Source organism: Marmota monax, unplaced genomic scaffold (genome assembly GCF_021218885.2).
Source record: "Marmota monax isolate L192 unplaced genomic scaffold, Marmota_monax_Labrador192_F-V1.1 WCK01_AAM20220418_F8-fsc00523, whole genome shotgun sequence".
Taxonomy (NCBI): domain Eukaryota; kingdom Metazoa; phylum Chordata; class Mammalia; order Rodentia; family Sciuridae; genus Marmota; species Marmota monax.
In genome coordinates this window covers 76,952-90,230 of record NW_026694161.1, presented here as the reverse complement: position 1 = coordinate 90,230, position 13,279 = coordinate 76,952, and the positions used below count along the sequence as shown (strand labels likewise).

General features: G+C 38.2%; 1 protein-coding gene across 3 annotated transcripts in view; it reads left to right on the top strand.

Annotated features, from left to right (window-relative positions):
* The window catches only part of LOC124107624 (zinc finger protein 39), a 23,862-nt gene extending 10,583 nt beyond the window's left edge, over positions 1-13,279 (top strand). For 2 of the 3 annotated variants that reach the window (XM_046465793.2, XM_046465795.2), the window contains 3 exons: positions 2,014-2,140; positions 6,765-6,857; positions 8,749-9,218. In XM_046465793.2, the coding sequence (XP_046321749.1) occupies positions 2,014-2,140; positions 6,765-6,857; positions 8,749-8,942 (414 nt within the window). In that variant the 3' untranslated portion in view covers positions 8,943-9,218. Of the gene's footprint in view, positions 1-2,013; positions 2,141-6,764; positions 6,858-8,748 lie in introns of all 3 variants that reach the window. The other variant, XM_046465794.2, reaches the window with a different exon arrangement.

Here is a 13,279-nt window from a genome sequence, read left to right as displayed (position 1 = left end):
GTTTGTATGAGATAATCACAGTGACTGGCTTAGGGAACACTGATATCCCTATGAACAATTTTACTGTTTATGAATGTCTTTTTATTTGCTTTTTTTCATCTTCCATTTTTATTCTCCTCTCATCCACTTGCCTACCTTTTGTTGTCTTGCTGGAAGATTTTTCTTTTTGATGTTTTTATTATTTTATGGATGTTGTACATACATACAGACTTTAATATGTGGTATATATAGTCTTCTACTTTATTGAATATTACTATTTTGAGTCACTTTTCAGGAGATTCTTTTACAATCTTCACTTTTGTTTTTCCCTTTTTGTTTGTATGAATGCCTCTCAAGTAGCACTCAGTGCTGTGATGATGGAGAATGCTTCTCTTCCCTGTGTCCACTTGAACTGTCATGCTGCCTTGGGTCTAAGACACATATGTTCACATTCAGGTCATGCCATCATATTGAAGGTGCTCATTACAAGTGGGATATTATTTTTAAAGACACTTCCTCAGAGTCTATAATGGGTGACATTTGGTTTTCCACAGAGCTATGTGTATGATGAAATACATTAATTTATTTCTTAATATTGAACTTGGCTTTAATGCAGAAATACATTTTAAATGTTCTTCTGCAGTTCTCATGTCTTTATCTTCCCACCAAATTCTTCTTTCAACTTCTAGGTTTTCTCCAAGCCATTTCATCCACTTAGATGGCTTCAGCAGTCCCTGAGGTCTTGCTGCTTTCTGAATTTTTATATTTACCTTTGACCTCTCTTCTGAGTTGTGGACCATGCATCCACTTACCAGGTGGGCACCCCTACACATCTGATCACAGGGACTTCGAACACAGCATGTCTGAGGTCAGACTGCCCATCATGGCCATTGTTGTGTTTTCCAGTCTGGGTCTACACAGCTGCTTGTACAGATAGCTTGGAAGTAAATGCCTATTTTTGCAGTAGGCATTTACTTCCAAGCTAAAATTAGTACCGTGTTCTATTTCTACTTTTTCCTTTCTTTTTTCTTTTTCTAGGGTGAGTTCTCTATGCTGCATTCTTAATGCTCTGTTCCCTGGTATAGGTGGTCATGTGTCACCAGTTTCTTCTCTGACTCTCCTATTAAGTTTTTCCATTCTCTTTAGGGGAACATTTCAAAAATGCAGATCTGTTTAATCTAGAATGAAAATACAAGACTGCCTGTGAGAGTATTTTAATTAAAAAATTTTAGATGTTGATGGACCTTTATTTTATTCATTTGTTTATATGCGGTGCTGAGAATCGAACCCAGTGACTCACACATGCTAAGCAAGCATTCTACCATTGAGCCACAACCCCAGCCACAACCCCAACCCCTCCATCCCCCACTGTGAGAGTACTTTATAATCTATCAGTAGTTTCTAAGAAGAGTGAGCACATGAGATTTTAACTGTTGGAATTAGGCAAAACATTTATATTCACATCACTAGGTTGTCAGTCCCCGACACACTTGCTGCCTTTACCACATGTCACAGCCTAGGCAGCCTCACCTAGACTGACACCACTGTAGTTCCGTTAGCCTGGCGTGGGTTCTTTGTAATTTCACAGTCTGATTCCAGGGCCAGGACACATTCATTTAAGTGAAATACATGCTGGGAACATGGAACAATCTGCTTTTCCTCTTCTTCCCCACCCTATCTTTCTACAAATATGTGGCTTAGTTTATTTAACACAGTGTTTCAAGTATGTGTTCATATTGAAGTCTTTACACTAGATTTATCTATTTTTAGGAAAAGAACTTTTTTCATCACGTTTCTGCTGTGAACAAGGACACTTCTAAATCTATAAAGGAAATTCTATAATAGTGATGTAGGATTACCAAATTAATACAAAGACAAGGTATTTTTATTGGTATTTTCCTCTCCCATAATACAAATCAAGCTGTATCTTATAAAAGACATATGTAAGACACACATTCACACAATAGTGAATTCTGTATTTCTGTTCTGACCCAGGGTGGAGGGCTTGGGTTGAGGAGACATGTTCCATTACAGGGGATGGTGTCCTTCAAGTACGTGTCTGTGGACTTCACTTGGGAGGAGTGGCAGGACCTGGAGGAGGCTCAGAGGACCTTCTATAGGGATGTGATGCTGGAGACCTACAGCAGCCTGGTGTCCTTGGGTGAGTGAAATGCCCCAGTGATCTTATTAGAAGCAATTTCATTGTCAGTATTTAGAGGAATCATTTTTAAATTTTAATACTACTATTATCTTATTTTTATCTATCTATCTATCTATCTATTTATTTTAATTTTGGGTACCAGGAATTGAACTCAGGGGTACTTGACCACTGAGCCACATCCCCAGTGCCCCCCACCATCCCAGTCCCCCAACTTCCTTTTTATTGAATTTTATTCAAAGACAGGGTCTCACTGAGTTGCTTAGTGCCTTGTTTTTGCTGAGGCTGGCTTTGAACTTGTGATCCTCCTACCTTAGCCCCCCAAGCTGCTGGAATTACAGGTATGCGCCACCTCCTGTTACAGGTGCACCTGTAATTACCACCACATGCATTACCATCTCTTCTCCACTCTCCCTCCCACACAGCCTTTCCATGCTCCAGTAACCACCATTCTCTGTATCTTTGAGATAAACTTTAGCTTCCACTAATAAATGAGAATATGCAGTATTTGTTTTTCTGTGCCTGACTTATTTTACTTTACATAAATGTCCTCCAGTTCCATTCATGTTGCTGCAAATGCATTTTTTTTAATTTTTTAATATTTATTTTTTAGTTTTCGGCAGACACAACATCTTTGTTTGTATGTGGTGCTGAGGATCGAACCCGGGTCGCACGCATGCCAGGCGAGCGTGCTACCACTTGAGCCACATCCCCAGCCCTGCAAATGCATTTTTAAAAAACTGAATAACAGTCCCGTGTGCATACATATCACAATTTCTTTGCCCATTCATCTAAGATGGACATCAGAGTTGATAACCTATCATGGATTTTGTAAGCAGTGCCACAGTAAATGTGCAAGTGCAGGTTCCTCTTCAAAACAAGGAATGAGTTTTCCCTGAATACATATACACCATACTGCTATAAATATGGTCATTCTGTTTCTAGGTTTTAGGGATCTGCAGACTATTTCTCATAGTGGCTGCACCAGTTTGCACTTTTAGAACCAGTGTGGAGGTTTTCCTCTCAGTGCCTCCTGGCCAGCTTTTTGTTCTGTGTCTTAATAATGAGCACCTAAAAGTGGTGTCATGATGGCTTGTTTAGGTTCTGATCTTTCACCTGGTAATTATGGTGTTGAACATTTATTCCTGTGCTCATGGGTATTTGTGTGTCCTCTTGAGAATGCCTGTTCAGGTTATTTGTCTGGTTTTTAACTATATGATTTTTTTTTTTTTTTGCCATTGAATTGAGTTCCTTATTTTTTCCAGAAGTTAATCCCTTTTCAGATAGTTTGCAAATATTTTCTTCCATTCTGTAGGTTAAATTTTTACTCTAGATAGTTTGAGCTTCCACTCTGGATAGTTCTTAATATTAAATGCATTCCTGCATTAAATACACATAAGAACTTTCACTGTAGATAATACATTTTAAAAGTTCTTCTGCAGTTCTCTTGAGAAACGTCTGAGATTCTTATATTTTCCAGAAGGCAATCCCTTGTCATTTTGCAAATATTTTCTTTGCAGTGTTTAGTTTGTAAACTCCATTGGTTAATTTTTGCTTTTGTTGTTTTTTTTTTTGCAAGATCAATGCCTGTGTTTCACTGGTATTTTCCTCTAGTAGTTTAATCATTTCAGGTCTTAGGTATTAAGTGTTTGATCCACTTTGTTGATTTCTCTGTATGGTGAGAATGGGGTCTAACATTGCATATGGATGATCAGTTTCCCACAATTATTGATGAGCTTACTTTCTAAACATATGTTCTTGCTACTTTGCTGAAAATCAGTTGGAGATTTTATATATATATATATATATATATATATATATATATATATATATATATATCTTAATAATGGTTTAATATTGGTTTCTGTTATGTTCCATTGGTCTGGAGTCTGTTTATGCCAGTACCATGCTGTGGTTTAATATTTTTAGTTGTAGATGGACACAATATCTTTATTTTATTTATTTATTTTTTTGTGGTGAAGAGTGAACCCAGTGCTTCACACCTGCTATAAATACTCTTATCTATCACTGAGCTACAACCCCAACCCACCATGCTGTTTTGATTATTATCCCTTTGTAGTTTGTTTTGAAGACAGATATTAGAATGATTCCAGCTTTGTTGTTTTTGCTTAAGTGTGCTTTGACTATTTGAGGTCTTTTGTGCTTCCATATGATGTTTAAGACTATTTTTCTAGCTATGTGAAGAAAAGTTATATGAGGATTACATTGAATATGTCAATTGCTTTGGGTATTAAGGGTTTTTAGCAATATTAATTCTTCCAATACATGAAAATAGGATGTATTTCTTTTGTGTGTCCTCCTTAATTTATTTTCATCAGTGTTTTGAAGTTTTTGTTGTAGAGATCATTCACTTCTTTCATTAAATTTATTCCAAGGTAGTTTTTTTAAAATTAACTATTGTAATTGAGATTTCTTTCATGTTTTCTTTCTCAACAATTCTGTTTTTGATGTATAATAAGGCTACTGATATTTGTTTGTTGACTTTGTACTATCCAACTGAGGACACCACTGCATTCATTATCAGTTCCTGCATTCATTTATCAGTTCTAATAGTTTTTTTTATTTTGGAGGAATTTTTGTATACAAATCTCTGTTTTTTCTGTATACAAATTCATGGTGTTTGCTAATAATTAGTTAACCTCCTCCTTTCCTACTTGGATGCCCTTTCTTTCTTTCTCTCTTCTTACTGTTTGAGTAAATGTGTTCAGTCCTGTTTGAAGAACAATGGAAGCCAACACCTTGCCTTCTTCCAGATCCTGCCAGAAACAATCTGAGGCTTTCCCTGTTCAGTATGATGTGGGTTAGGATTTAATATGCAGCTTCTGTGTTCAGGAACATTACTTTTATCTCTAGCTTTTCAAGGGTTTTTATAATAGAACTGTGTTGAATTTTATCAAATACTTTTTCTGGGTCTGTTGACATATATGAGTTTTTTTGGTGCTGAGGACTGAACCCAGGGGCACATAACCACACAGCTGCATTCCCAGACCCTTTTTTTGGTATTTTATTTAGAGACAGGGTCTTGCTGAGTTGTTTAGGGCCTCACTCAATTGCTGAGGCTGGCTTTGAACTCAAGACCCTCCTGCCTCTGCCTTACAAGTTGCTGAGATTATAGGCTGCCACCATGTCCAGCAAGATATATGATTTTTAATCCTTCATTCTGCCCCAGTACACTGTTACAGACCATAATAATTTTGCAATGAAATTACATGTATCGACTTTCATATATTGAACCATCTTCCATTCCTGTGGTTCACATGGGGTCATGATTTTTAAACCTTGTGCTGTGCTGATGGATTGAATTTGCTAGTGCTTTACTGAGAATTTTAAATCTATGGTCATCAGGCTATTTGTGTTCTTGTGCAGGTTTTGATATTAGGGCAATGCTGGTCTCATAGGATACATTTGGAAGATTTTTCCTTTATTTCAATATTTCCAAATAATTTGAGAAGAATTGACAGTTGTTCTGTAAACTTTTGATAAAATTTAGGAGTGAAGCCATTTGCCCCTGGGCTTTAGTTTGTTGGAAGTCTGTTCCTGATGTACATCTGTTCTGTTAAGGTTTCTAGGTCCTTATGGTTCAATTTTGGTTGTTATGTGTGTCTGGAAATTCATTCATTTCTGGATTTTCCAATTATGAGTGTGTGGTTTTTCAAGATATTCCGTAGGGATCTTCAGCTGTTGTATTAGTTGTAACATCTGTTTTTTTCATTATTGCTTTATTTATTTGGATCTTTTCTCCTGGTTAGTATAATTAAAGGTTTGTAAATTGTATTTTATTTTTAAAAATCAACTCTTCATTTTATTGATCCTTTGGTTATTTGCTTATCTCAAATTATTTTATTTAATGCATATTTACTTATTTTTATGTGGTGCTGAGGATTGAACCCAGTGCCTCACATGTGCTAGACAAGTACTCTACCAACAGATTGATTTCAATATACCTTGGAGAGGATCTTTTTTGGTCAAATTTATTAAAATTCTTTGATCTTCCTAGCCTTGGATGTTCACATCTTTATCATAATTTGAAAGCTTTCAGCATTTATTTCATTTAATAAGTTTAGAAAATATCTTTTCCTTTCTCTTTGGAAACACCTATAATGAAAATGTTTCCTTGCTTTATGATGTCCCCTAAATTTTAAAGGCTTTCTTCATTCTTTTAAATTTATATTCTTTTTAGCTGACAAGATTATATCAAAACCTGTCTTCATCCCTAGAAATTCTTTCTTCTGATTCTAGTTCTGTTATTGAAACTTTGAACTGTAATTTTGTATTTAATTAACTGAATTCTTTCTTTATTTCCTCTGATTTCTGATTGGTTCTTTTTTATTTCATCTATGTCTTTGTCCAATTTCTTCTACATATCATAACGTGTGTTTCTAACTTCTTTTATTGTCCATCTGTATTCTTCTGTCTCCTCAGTTTTCTTAAAAATCATCCCTTGAATTATTTCTCCAGCTGTTTAATTCTGCCCCAGTACACTGTTCCAGACCATAAGAATGTGAGTGAGACACTCATCGTTGCACAGCTCCTGAGAGGCTGTGTCATCCCTAAGTGCACCTGACAAGCAGCCTGGCACAAATCTTTCACTGTTTTCTGTTAACAGGGCACTGCGTTGCAAAACCTGAGGTGATCTTCAAGCTGGAGCAAGGTGCTGGGCCGTGGACAGTAGGCGAAGCCCCGCACCAGTGCCTCCCAGGTCAGTCAGTGCATGCTGCGCAGGGTGCCACGTTGAGCTGTTTTCATCTGTGTTTCCTCAGGTCCCAATCCTAAGGAAGCGGGGCTTGTGTGTCAGCCCCTTCCTTTGTACAGTCTCCAAGGAGTACTCTCTCATGTACACCCATGTTTATGTTCTCATAATGTATACTTCATTCAATTTTCCCAAACCCCCACCCCCCATATGGATCTTCTTGACATTTTGATTGGTTAGGTACTTTTTGTAAATTCTCACTTTTTCTTTTTTCCTCCATCTTCATAGCCTCTTTTTCAAGCATTCATTTATGTGCTGAATTTTTCAGTACTTGTTGTTGATCTCTCATAAACACCATCCTTTTTATAATTGTGGGAACAACAGTAGTAAATTAAACAAATGAATCTCTCAATAGAGCTTACATTTTGTTGAGACTGAAATTAAATACATTTATATTTGGTATTAAGAACACAAATAATATTTTACCTGGATAAGAAAAAGAAAAAAAAATAGGAAAGGTCTAAAAAGAAGGCAGCTTCAAGGGGGTTATTATTTATTTACTTGAGCTTTTTTGAGATGACTATTTTCTAAGGTGTTATTTTAGGAAAGGTCTAAGGAGAAGACAGTTTTAAGGAGATAATTATTTGTTTGCTTTAGTTTAATTTTGAGATAACTATTTTCTAAATGTGATACATGCTACAATAGATGGATATAAAATCTAGACTTGAGAATGGTCATTGTATTGAAGAAACAAATTTGGAAATCAGCAGCTTAAAACAAATATTTAAATAATGGTCATTACAAGGACTTAGAGAATTGATATGGAACTGCAAAGAGAGACCAAGAATCAAGCCTCAGGTGGCATCAGAACCCACGTGACTGAGGAGAGCTGGCACAAGAGCATGCAAAGGGCTGGCCCTTGGCTCAAGTTGACAACTAGAGGCCAGGTGGCTAAAGGCTCAGATTTTGTGTGGGAGTTTTATTTCTAGTTAGCCATTTGCCTTTCTCTTTGTGGATATAATCCTAGAATAATGAACACAATTAATTTGTATAGGACATTCCATTTTCTATCAATTAGAGGCAGTTGAACCTTTAAGCACAAAAGAAGTCTGCCAAAGCAGTGAGTTACCAAGCTGGGTGCATGTGCCTGAAACTAAGGGGGAAGTTCCAGGGCTACTGATCTGAAGTACCAGAAAGACATACATTTCAAAGATGAAGGGCACAGCGTGGATTGTAGAACCAAGTCGTTTAGTTCCATCAGGAAACATACTGCAGATTTCTGTACCCTTTATGGTTAATTCAGGTAAAATTAGGTCTTTGGAGGAAGCAATCTTCTAGAGTAGGGAAGAAGGCAATTTGTGCTTGTACAGCCCCCTAGATGTCTATCCCCTTTCCCCTGGAGGAATAAAGACTAAACAAACACAGATACCAATCCTTTTGTGGTCAGATGGCAGACAAGTGAACTGTGCATGCATCCCAACAGCAGGTAATCCTGGAATTCTTCCATTCCATATCTGAAAAAGCAGTGAAGTAGAGGAGATCACCTCTGTTGTCATCATAAGAAAAAACTAAAGCAAACAAATAGACAAAAGAAATGGTAGATGAAAAGAACTCTGTTAAAACTCACAGCTAAACAGTAGGTTAATGTTTTAACTAAGTGTATCTGCATCTTTTAAAGAATAGAACAACTTAGAGCAACAAAGGCAAACATCATATGTTATTATTTATTAAGTTACTTTTTTTTGCCATTCCTTCAGTAAGGACAAAGTCCCACAATTCAATATAATTATTTTGCAATCTTGTGTCATCAGGATAAGGAGCTTCTTTACCTTTGTTTTAGAATTCTGTAAGAAAGTTTCACGTGTTGTTAATGAATATGGTGATTTGTATATAATTTTAGATGAACAGAAAGTGAATGGTCTGAATGAGACAAGCCAGGAAAAGCAAGAGAGACATTTCTGGCAAATTGGACTCCCCAACAGCAGCACCTCAACTGAGGAGAAGTTCACATTAGGAACAAGGTTTAATTTGAGCTCAAAGCAGGTTTCAAGTCTAGCTCCAAAGAGTGGGCCAGAGGGGCTTGATGTGTGGTAGAAGGAGCTTCTCCCTAGTGAGCCTGAGGAGGTGCAGGCTGGAGAGGAGCCTAGTGGTCTTAACATTCCTTAAAGAAACCTATTATCAAAACCCAAATATGAATCACCACTCCCCCCACACCTGTCTTCTGTTAGGTGGGTGTAGAGGAGCCCTGGAATGTACATCAACAGTCATCACAGAGGAAAGAGGGCCAAGACTAACTACAGAGGCTGGACAGAGGAGGACCCAGGAGGGTTTCCCTGAGGATGGCCCACAGGAAGCAAGTGTGAGGGCTGAGGGAGGAAGAAGGTGGTGCCCTGGGAAGTGGAGGTGGGATCGAAGAGTCTGAGGAGATATCACTGAACACCTTTTGCTTCATTGTGATCCACATTTCTTTGTTTCCTTTTTGAGCACAGGGAGGGCAAAAGGTTCTCCTGACATCTGGTTTCAGCTGGTACCTGCTCTCCCTCCAAAGAGAACCTGAGGGCTGTCTCAGCTCACGGAGAATCCCTGTCCTCTCTGCCACTTTCTAGAAGCCACAGACTTGTTAGATGGTCTGTGTCTACTTAGGAAAAATTAATAAACTGGTAAACTTCTGCTCAACCAGTTCAGTGGATAAAAAGACAAGTTACAGCTGGGCGTGGTGATGCTTGCCTGTAATCCCAGTGGCTCTGAAAACTGAGACAGGAGGATCATGAGTTCAAAGCCAGCCTCAGCAAGTTAGTGAGACACTAAGAAATTTATTGAGACCCTGTTTCAAAATAAAATACTAAAAAAGGAGGCTTGGAATATGGCTAGTGGTTAAGTGCCCCTGGGTTCCATCCCCAATACCAAAAATAAATAAATAAATAAATAAATATATAAAATAAATAAAAATAAAAAGACAAGTTAGAGAATGAGAGAAAATGCAAGCAAGTGGCCATGCCTGTCTTCCCAGCTACTCAGGAGGCTAAGACAGGAGGATCACCTCAGCCTCAGCTCTTAGTGAGACTCCCCGTCTCAAAAAAATAATAATAATAAATATAAAGGACTGGGATGTAGATCAGTGATAAAGTGCCCCAGGTTTAATCCACAGTATCTCCACATTAAAAAGAAAGAAAAAGAAAATGCAAACCACACTTTGAGCAAAGGACTACTACCTTGAGTGTTTAAGGTATTCTTAAAACTCTACAATGATGAAAACAGACAGTCCTTTCAGAGAATGGCAAAAGAATTGAGAAGACTTGATTAAAGAGAATATAATATAAAGGGAGGTCATTCAACATCCTGGGGATTCCTGAACTAAGATGAGTGAGCAAATGGTCAAGCCAAGAGACTAGTGCATCCAAGGCCCAGGACAACACTTAGCAAAGAAAAATAAATTGTCAACACACAGGAGTGTCGCGACCCCTTGCCCGCAAGGAAGACGCAACTCGGGAATCTTCTTTCAACAGTTTATTCAGGCCCTGGATATTTCTTCTTCTCTCTCCCGGATGCCCCTCCCAGCCTTAATAAAGCATCCCAAGCCCCAATGCAAAGCTGCCGCGTGGAGCTTTCTCACAGGGTGGTGTACAGGGTGGTGAAAAATCATGTGCCAACTCTCCCAGATAAGGAGTTGTTTGTCACAGACCACAGCGGAGCCAGCGTCATCTTGTAATGGCGACCATAATCTGCAGAAACGGCAGAAGCAGCTCACCACACAGGAGTTTGGATGATTCCTCAGAAATTCACACTAAAAAATACAAAAGCTTACACACTGCCTGAGTCTAGTCAAGCAACACCGGTGAGATGATCAGATGATACAGCGGAGGGCAGCATCAAGGCTGTCAGCGGTTAAGGATGTGGCAAGGCTGGTGAGGGGCAAAGGTGACAACAAGAGGAAGACAGGAGTGGCCCTCAGCACTGGAGGCCTTCTGCATCCTGACTGCAGCTGTGAGCACCTGATGAGGCCACAACACAGGGTTTCAAGAGGTCAACAGGGAAGGCTGGGTAAAGGGCACAGAGGTCTCTCATCGCCATTTCTAACTTGGTGTGTAACTGAAATTACCTCAATATAAAACATTTGATTCTTTTGAAGAGCTCAGGCTTCAGGACAAAGCTAGATGACTATGCAAGTCACTTCCCTGCTCATGGGGTGAAAAGGATTGAATTAGTAAGAGCTGAATGGTCCAAGAACAGAGCTTAGTGCAGAGGAGAGCTCCCAGGTGGCTGTCAGAGATGGGTCTTCTTAGGGTGCTCTCTTTTTTTGAACTCTTAAAAAAATCATTTTAATGATCCTCTACCATACAAAATTTATTCAAATTACATCTATTTGAAGTGGTAAGATCACAGCTAGAGAACAGGTCACCCGTATTGAATCTATTTACAAAATCCATCATAAAAGCTTTTGTGTTGTTGGTGTTTTCTTTTTAACATTATATTACATGTTTTCTTTTGTAAACTAGTGTAGAACACAAAGCTAAACTGATTGTAATTTGCCTACTCCAAGTCTTGGGAGAAATACTTCCTTTTTTACAAAATGGCATACCCCATATGAAGAAACCCCCTCACCCTGACACATACCACCTGACCTGCTCCGTACGGCCCCTTCCTCCAGATGCTCTGCACCCCCTCTTGGCCCTGGCATGCAGAGTTCTTCCTTCCTCTTTCCCAAAAGCTAAAGCTTTAAACACTACAATTCTATTTATAGATCCACACATATGAAAACAAGAACCACATGAAATACAAAAACAAGGTGACATTCTTAAAAAAACTACAAACCAGCTAGGAAATATTCTGGTAGGGTTTACAAATTAATTACTATTTTTGTACAAAATTGCTAAATAATGAAAAGGTGAGTCAATTACATGTCCACTTAAGTAAAGCGATTGCTATACATAACTCTGTACATATGAACACACGCCTAACACTGTTTGACAGCTCATGTGTTGGCTGCTGTACACTCTTATTTTCTAAGGCTCATGCAGTCATAATCCACACTTGTAACTCTTAGCCAATTTTTTAATTAATTAATTTATTTCAATTAGGTATATATGGCAGAAGAATGCATTTTGATTCATTGTACACAATTACAGTACAACTTTTTATTTCTCTGGTTGTACATGATGTAGCATCATACCATATATACAGTCATACATGTACCTAGGGTAATGATGTCCACTCATTCCACCATTTTTTTCTGCCCCCATGCACCCTCACCACCTTCCCTCCCCTTTGCCCAATCACAGTTCCTCCATTTTTCTCATGCCTCCCCTGACCCCATTATGGATCAGCATTCATTTATTAGAGAGAACATTCAGCCTTTGGTTTTTTGAGATTGGCTTACTTTGCTTAGCATGATATTCTCCAACTCCATCCGTTAACCTGCAAATGCCATAATTTTATTCTCTTTGAATGTTGAGAATGTTCCATTGTGTATGCATACCACAGTTTCTTTATCCATTCATCTATTGAGGGGCATCTAATTTGCTTCCACAGTTTAGTTATTGTGAATTGAGCTGCTATGAACATTGATGTGGCTGTAATAGTATGCTGATTTTAAGTTCTTTGAGTACAGACCAAGGAGTGGGATAGCTGGGTCAAATGGTGTCTATGATATTTTGACTTTTACTGACATGTATACTCAATTAATTTAGTATGATGACCATACTAAATTTTATACTTAATAGACATGGACATTCATGTTTTATTCCTTACTTATGAAAACACATTATATCTCCAATACTTAAATTTTTTCTCTACTATCAAGTTGTATTTACACATTTTTAAAATTTTTTTTTCGTTGTTGATGGACTTTTATAATCACTTATTTGTAAGTGGTGCTGAGAATCTAACCCAGTGCCTCACACATGCTAGGCAAGCATGCTACTGCTGAGCCACAACCCCAGCCCTTGTATTAACACATTTTTTAGCACCAATTGATTTCCACATGCTTCATGATGGACAATTATCTTTGTTATATCAGGTTGTAGTGGCACACCCTTTCTCCATAGAAAAGTCTTAACTGGGCTTCTCCAGAAATCTTCACCATGGCTGATTTTAGGACTGTCAGGAAAAGAGTCTCTTTAAAGGGTTTAATGTAGGTAAACTTCCAATTTTCGTTTTGCCCTGTTTTACTTGCCACTGGCTGGGAAGAAATATAGAGAAGAAGCTCTCCCCTTCTCAGGTGTTGTTCTTGAAACTTGCACAAATAGTGAAAGAAAGGAAAAAACTGCTTTTATGTGAACTTCTGCAGACTGTAAACTTCTGAGCCCCTCCCCTTATATGCTGGGTATAAAATTCTAAAACTACCTAAACTTGGGGTTCAGGGGAGTGATTGATTACAGCAGCAGCTGTGCCCTCTGAACCTGGCTGCAGCTAAATAAAACTGTTTCATGCTA